The sequence below is a fragment of the Gossypium raimondii genome, chromosome 9 (assembly GCF_025698545.1).
Source record: "Gossypium raimondii isolate GPD5lz chromosome 9, ASM2569854v1, whole genome shotgun sequence".
In the NCBI taxonomy this organism is placed as follows: domain Eukaryota; kingdom Viridiplantae; phylum Streptophyta; class Magnoliopsida; order Malvales; family Malvaceae; genus Gossypium; species Gossypium raimondii.
This window is the reverse complement of record NC_068573.1, coordinates 24,185,027-24,193,142: the sequence shown is the minus strand read 5'-3', so window position 1 is coordinate 24,193,142 and position 8,116 is coordinate 24,185,027. Positions and strand designations below refer to the sequence as shown.

At 37.4% G+C, this 8,116-nt stretch overlaps 1 protein-coding gene across 1 annotated transcript; it reads right to left on the bottom strand.

The window, feature by feature from the left end:
* Positions 1–402: 402 nt before the first annotated feature.
* On the bottom strand, positions 403–969 carry LOC128032578 (secreted RxLR effector protein 161-like). The gene is made up of 2 exons (XM_052621196.1): positions 887–969; positions 403–838 (listed from the first exon to the last, which is right to left on the bottom strand). Exons 1-2 carry the CDS (start codon positions 967–969, stop codon positions 403–405), a joined length of 519 nt encoding a protein of 172 aa, XP_052477156.1.
* Positions 970–8,116: the final 7,147 nt, after the last annotated feature.

The following is an 8,116-nucleotide window of genomic DNA, read 5'->3' as shown; positions in this document are numbered from 1 at the left end:
GAATGAATAGTGTTTCTCCTTTAGTGATAATATTTTCATATTCAATCACTTAAAACATCTCAATACAACTGAGATGTATTTAAACAAGAAAGAGAGAAACTAACAGCTAAATAACAAAAGCAACCAACTACAAAGCTACCTCAACTGTTAACTTCTGAAAATACCAAAATAGTTGTCTAACTAAACTGCAGTATCTATCACATGTTGTTAACAACAGTCAACATACTCTAATATTCACCCAGCTATTCAACTCATTGCTAACAACACTGAGTCCTCCTTTGAACTTGTAAAAATATGGTTTGGATAGTGGCTTGGTAAAAATGTCAGCAACCTATTCTTGTGCTGGAACATGACCCACCTGCGACTTGCCTACTTTAACCTTTTCTCGAACAAAGAAGAGATCTAACTCGACATGCTTGAACTTGAATGAAGAACAGGATTATCAGATAGTGCTACTGCTCCTGAGTTATCACACCAGACAGTACCTGTATTAGTTAAGGGCACTTTCAGTTCAGCCAACACCGACTCAAGCCATACGGTTTTAGCTGTAGCATAAGTTAGACCCCAATATTTAGCTTCTGTCATGGAACGAAAAATAACCTGTTGTTTCTTTGACCCCCATGACACCAGATTACCACCCAGGAACACACAAAACCTAGTTGTGGACCTTCTATCATCAAGGTCAATTCCCCAATTTGCATCTGAGTAGCCTACTAAAGACATTCGAGAAGCAACTGTAAAACCAATTCCATAGTCCGTAGTACCTTGCAAATACCTTAGAATTCGTTTAACAGCCTTAAGGTGTTGGTCCAGAGGTTTGTGCAGGAACTGGCATACCCTGTTGACAGCAAAGGAAATGTCTGGCCTGATAATCACAATATACTACAGCGCACCTGCAATGCTTCTGTAGTCAGATTCACTATCAATAGGGCTACCACAATGAGCTGACAATGCACAGGAAGTGACCATAGGAATGGGAGAAGCATTCGACTGATTTATGTTACACTTCTTTAAGAGGTCCAAGATTTACTTCCTTTGACTTAAAAACAACCATTCAAGCCATATGGGACCTCAATTCCAAGGAAGAAATAAAATTGCCTTAAATCTTTTAGGGAAAATCGAACATGAAAAGACATCACAAATTCATCCACACATGTGGATTGGTGACAATAATGTCATCAACATATACCAAAACATAAAGAGCCATACTACTTGAATTCTTGATAAATAAAGAAGCATCGGCCTTTGATAAAATAAACCCATCAGCAAGCAAAAACTCTCTAAGCTTGTGAAACCACGCTCTAAGTGCTTGCTTGAGACCGTAAAGAGCCTTCTTGAGCTTGCAAACAGTGTTTTATCACCATCATGATAAGTTTCAAACCTAAGAGGTTGACTCATATAGATTTTTTCATGAAGGTCACTATTTAAAAAAGCATTGTTAATGTCAACTTGCATTAGTTGCAAAGCATAAGTCACTACCAACATGAGAATTACCCTTATAGTGGTCAATTTAACCACGGGACTGAATGTTTCATGGAAGTCAATTCTCGCTTCTTGAAGGTAACTTTTAACAACTAACCTACCCTTATATCTGACTATAGTTCCATAAGCATTTCTCTTTAGTTTGAAGATCCACTTGCAACCAACTTCTCATCTATCGGGAGGTAAAATGACTAGCTCCCATGTGTTGTTTTTAAGGAGAGAATCATACTCCTATTGTGCCACCTTGGTCTACTCAAGACTGGTGAAAGCTTCCTCAATAATAAGAGGCTTTCATTCTTTCAAATCAACTGAGAACACCTTGGGCATAAAGACTCCACTTTTAGACCGAGTTTGCATGGGATGAACATTAGATACTAGTGAAGGAATAGCAGATTGGCCATTAAGAATAGACACTGTTATAGTAGGAGTAGTGATCCAGATTTTGACCGAGGCATAAGTGGAGAAGTTCTTGTAACATTGTAAACTTTAAATTATATAAGTTTTCTCTAGTAGTTTTTAGCACCATTTTACTTAAAATAATACTAATCTCAAGTATTTGTTAATTAATTAAGAGAATTTTGCTTATATTCCAACAATGGACATGAATTTATAAAATATGCAAATTTTTACTTTATTATGTTAATTTTGTGCATAAATAAAATTATTTCATGTTATTTATTAATGTGTTGTATTTAATTATGTAGTGGGACCATGAAGTTGATTTAATAAAGAGCTTATTATAATTTTTGCATGGACATGAGCAATTCTACCCTACTTGGATGGCAAAACCATACAAATTGGGTCATGAAGATTTTTGACCCAGTGAAAAATAGTGCTACAAGGTGGACAAGTTTTACTATTAAATGGGTCACAAAACCGTCCAAACAAGGAGAAGAGAAGCCCAATTCAGCAAGGATATTTGGGCAGCCAAAAATTAGCTTGTTGGATAATTAATTAGAGGTCCCTGCACTTGGAAAATCATTGAAAATTAGCATACTACGTTTGTTCAAGAAACTGTCCACCCCTTGCATAATTCAAGCATGATTTTATGCTTGAATCAAACAACCAACTCACCCTCCTTTCCACATATTATGGCTGGCCAAAGGTGGGAGAAATCTAAGGGATTTTTGATGCCATATTTATTAAACTCCTCCACCAATCTCAAGTATAAATACCCACTCTCATCTCACATTCAAGCATCCATTATTCATCATTCATTTAAAATTTATCTTTCATTCTCTCATTTTCTCATTCCCTCTCTTCATTCCCATGCATAACATCTCATATTTCCTTTCATTCTTAGCTAGCAAAACCTTGATAAGATCATCTCTTGGCCAGCTACCTTAAGAAGCCAAAGGAGCAACATGAGGACGAGAGGAAACTTCTTCAATCGAAGTTCACAAGGCTGCTAATCCGAACATGGTTTATTCTTCCTTTACTTGTTACTTTGGTTTTAATTATGTTTGGAATGTGCTTTGTTATCTTGTCAAAAATAATGGTAGCTTAAATCTGTTTAGCTAGGATGATTGCATCAATTCATTGAAGTTTGTTTAAACCATGTTTATAGTGTTTGTGTCTTAGACATTCATGTTTTCAATTAAAATCAAGTATGTATTTCATTCATACGTGATTGAATGCATTGGAATTAGCTGAGTGATCCTAACCAGACAACAGCTAATGGACACAATAGTTGAAAAGTGCATGCTTAATTTAGATCCTAACCCGACTAAATTAAAGGTTCATAATAACTTTAACAAGCTCTATTATCTTACATAGTTTTTAGGCTTATGTGATTAAATTGTTTCAAACCTAACCCATCCCTATTGCTTCACATGAATTCTAAGAAACTCTTAGTTTAATATGATCAGTAAAAAGCATGTTTTACTAAGTAAAAGATTTCGAAAGGACTTAATTCAGTTTCAAACTCATGAAAGATCAAGTTGCCATGGAATATTTTTCAAACACTATTAAACATGAGAAAAATGAATTAAGTTGAATGACGCAATTATTCTAGCGTATTCATGTTATTGATTGTTGAAGTTTTTCTTGTTGCTGCTAAATTCATCTCATACATTTTAGTTAATTATCATACCTAGATTAGAATTGAATTAGGGATCATCTTACATCTAGTTAATTATTCTTGACATCTATCACTCAAAAAATTGTGTTTTTATCACGAACTTGTGAACTTTAATTTTACAATTAAATGATTAACATACACAGTCCCTCTAGAGACGATAACTCTTTTACCTACTTATTACTTGATAACGACTGTGCACACTTGCACAAACCTACGCGTTACAAGCATTAGGTGAGAAATCTAAAGAAATAGCCACTGAAGCAGGAGCTACAAGAGTTAAGTCTGGAATTATTGATGAACCACTATCATTGTTAGAATGATTAACATTTGGAAAAACAAAAATAGTAAACGAGTCTAGGGATTAAAAACTCTTGGAGCAACAATCAGAACTGAAGATCGTTGATGTTATTGTTGAGAAGATATAGGAAAATTTAGAACCTATCTTGAAGCAAAAGGAAAGCAGTGTTCATAAAAAATAACATGCCTTGATATAAAAATTCCGCTTGATTCATCAAAGCATTTATACCCTTTATGTTGAGGGCTATGACTAAGAAAAATATAGGCTTTTGTCCGAAACTGGAGCTTGTACCTATTATAAGGTCGCAAATATAGGTAACAACAACATCCAAAAGTTCTGAGATGAAAATAATCGGGCTTGACTTTATGAATCATCTTATGAGGTGATTTCCCTTGCAAAACAAGAGTGGAAAGCTTGCTGATGACATACACGACACTCAAAAAAGCATGCGCCCACAAATGCATGGGAAGTGAAGCTTGAGCAAGCAACGCGAGGCCAGTCTCAACAATGTGCATGTGTTTCCTTTCAACCAATCCATTTTGTTTTTGTTGAACTTTGGTCTGCAATGCAACATGAAACCAGCAGCATGCTCCTATCGAGGCCAGCAACTTTGTTTAGAGTGCAAGACTGAAGCTGGACCGATTGAAGCAATCTGTTTTGTTCATTTTTTTCCTATGTAATTTTGTTTAGTTCATTCTAACTTACTTACAGAGTTAGTAGTATTAAGTTTGTGATGTGAACTTGATGTAAAAGCTAAAATGTCAGCTTATCTTTTGTGTTTTGATTAAGTTAGTATTAGTCTAGCTTAAGTGGAAGCAGTTATGTCATTAGGCAACTGTCATGTTGTCAATTTGTAACTTATATTATTTCAAATTTTGAATAAAATTGATGATGTTCTTTAGTTACATTTTGGTTGCTATTTTTATTTTCTTTTCGCTTCGATTTCATTGATTTTCTGCTTTGCAAATTTGGTTTGTTTTTGCTGCCAATGTTCCAACAAATGGTATTATGAGCCCAAGTCTTTGAGGGCCTCTGTCATTGGTTGTACCCTGTCAAAAAAAGCTTAAAAAAAGGGAAATCGAAGCCTTTGAACTCAGTTTAGCAAGATGAGTTTCACTCCACCTCCACCACATGTGTTCACTGGAGAGAACTACCACACTTGGGTAGTCAAAATGAAAACATACCTGCAGGCACATGACTTGTGGAATATGATTGAAAATGATGCTGAACCACCTTCATTGAAAGCCAATCCCACCATTGCTCAGATGAGGCAACATAGTGAAGAATGCTCCAAGAAGCATAAAGCCATGGCCTGTTTGCAGAATGGGGTATCAGATGTGATCTTCACCAGGATAATGGCCTGTGATTCACCTAAACAAGCATGGGAGAAGCTGAAAGAGGAGTTCATGGGGTCTGACAAAATGAGGCAGCAGCAAGTGATTAATCTCAGGAGAGATTTTAAAAATTAGAAGATGAAAGAGTCTGAGACCATCAAGCAATACTCAGACAGGATAATGGCCACTGTCAACAGCATAAGGCTCCTTGGAGTGGACTTCAGTGAGAGCAGAGTTGTCGAAAAGGTTATCACAACTCTCCCTGAGAAATTCGAGTCAAAGATCTCTTCACTGGAGGACTCGAGAGATTTATCAGCTATCTCACTGTCTGAGCTGATAAACTTCTTGTATGCACTTGAGTAAAGGAGAGAAAATAGGCAGGAAGAACATTCTGAAGGTGCTTTCCAGGAAAAAGCTAAAGAAGGCTCAGGTTTAAGTCAGAAAGGCAAGAAGCCTTGGCACAACAGAAGAGAGAAACCAAGGAAAGATGAAGGAAAAAGAGTATTTCCACCATGCATTCATTGCAAGAAGACAACACATTCAGAAAGATATTGCTAGTATAGGCCAGACATTCAATGCAAAAGATGCAAACAGTTTGGTCATATGGAGAAAGTGTGCAAAGGCAAGGGAAAGGAAACTACTCAGCAACAAGCTCGACCTGCTCGACCTGCTGAGGACCTTCAAGCTCAGGAGGAGCATGTCTTCACAACCTCCTGTCTTGTTAGCATAACAAAAGCCAGAAGTGATTGGCTAGTAGATAGTGGCTGCTCACACCACATGGCAACTGATGAAAATCTGTTTAAGAACCTTGACAGGACCTTTACTTCAAAGATCAGAATTGGAGATGTGAACCTGATTGAGGCCAAGGGCAAAGGCAGTGTGATGGTCAGCACTGGTTCAGGTAACAAAATGATTACTGATGTGCTTTTTGTGCCTGATATAGATCAAAATTTGCTTAGTGTGGACCAGTTAGTGGAAAAGGGTTACACCTTAGTTTTTAAAAATGGCAATTGTATTGTTCAAGACTCACTTGGTCAGGAGCTGGTTACAGTAGCTATTACTGATAGGTGCTTCATGCTTGATGTGAATCAAGTTGAGAGAAAGGCTTACACCAGCTTTGCTGATAGCACTGGTCTTTGGCATAGGAGATTAGGCCATGCTAATTTTATATCTCTTGATCTGTTGCATAGATTGAATTTGGTGGATGATATGTCTAAGGTTGAAGTTAGTGGCACTGTTTGTGAGGTTTGTCAGCTTGGTAAGCAGGCTAGATTGCCTTTTCCTACTGATAGTGCATGGAGAGCTCAGGAGAGGCACGAATTGGTGCATTCTAATGTCTGTGGTCCAATGAAAACTCCTTCACTCAGTGACAACAAGTACTTTATCTTGTTTATAGATGACTTGACCAGGTTCTGCTGGGTTTATTTTTTAAGGTAGAAGTCAGATGTGTTTGAGACATTCTGCAAATTTAAATCTTTGGTTGAAAATTAATCTGGTCGCAAAATTAGAGCCTTAAGAACTGATAATGGCTCTGAGTATGTGTCTGTCAGATTTCAGAAGTTATGTGAACATGCTGGGATTCACCATCAGCTGACCACTGTTTATACTCCTCAACAGAATAGAGTATGTGAGAGGAAAAACATAATTGTGCTTGATATGGCCAGATGTTTGCTATTCCAGAGTAAGCTTCCAAGCAAATTTTGGGCTGAGGTAGTCAACACCTCTGTGTATCTGCTCAATAAGTTGCCAACTCGAACAGTCAAAGATAAAACTTCTTTTGAGGTTTGGTACGGAGTCAAACTAGTGGTCACACACTTAAAAGTATTTGGCTGTGTGTGCTATGCTCATATTCCAGTGGAAAAGAGAACCAAGCTAGAAAGAAGAGTTGTTCCAGGAATTTTTATTGGCTATAGAAGCACTAAGAAGGGCTATAGAGTGTTTGATCCATTAACTAAGAAAGTTCTTATCAGCAGAAATGTGAAGTTTGATGAAGAGAAGGTATGGAGCTGGAATGGGGTTGAAGCAGGTTTACTTGAGGATCAGTTGGACTTTGTTATTGAACCTACAGAAGAGGGACCAATTAATGAAGCTGTTAATGATGCACCAGTGAGAGGCACCAAAACCATAGCTGACATATACCAAAGAAGCAATGTTGCAATAGTTGAGCCATCTAATTTTGAAGAAGTTGTCCAAGACAAACATTAGAAGAGTGCCATGGAAGCAGAATTTGAGATGATCCACAAAAATGACACCTGGGAACTAGTGAACAGACCTGATCACAAGAAGGTCATTGGTGTCAAATGGGTTTTTAGGGCCAAGTACGATACTGATGGCTCATTGAACAAGCACAAGGCAAGGCTTGTGGTGAAAGGCTACAGTCAGCAGTATGGAGTTGATTTCATGGAGACATTTTCTCCAATGGCAAGGCTGGACACAATCAAACTTCTGTTTGCTTTAGCTGCTCAGAAACAATGGAAGGTTCACCAATTAGATGTAAAATCAGCTTTTTTGAATGGTTTCCTCAAGGAGGATATTTTCATTGAGCAACCAGATGGATTTAAAGTTGCTGAAGAAAAATACAAAGTGTATAGGCTGAGAAAGGCACTTTATGGCCTGAAGCAGGCACCAAGGGCCTAGTATGACAGGGTAGACACTTATCTGTCTAGGCTTGGGTTCGAGAAAAGTGTTAGTGAAGCAACACTTTATGTAAAAAGGACAGAAGGTAAGACTTTGTTGATTGTTTCTCTTTATGTGGATGATTTACTTGTGACAGGAAGTAATGATGGATTGATTGCTGAATTTAAAGCTCAAATGCAAAAGGTGTTTGAAATGACTAACTTGAGGATCATGACTTACTTCCTTGGTATGGAAGTGTATCAGTCTGCTCAAGGCATTTTCATTAGCCAACATACTTTTGCTTTG

Bases quoted from the DNA above. Each gene is read 5' to 3' on its own strand.
- LOC128032578 (XM_052621196.1), bottom strand. From the start codon at position 969: ATGGTCACTTCCTGTGCATTGTCAGCTCATTGTGGTAGCCCTATTGAT. The intron at 839-886 runs GTAGTATATTGT...TGCTGTCAACAG, and splicing joins AGAAGCATTGCAGGTGCGCT to GGTATGCCAGTTCCTGCACA.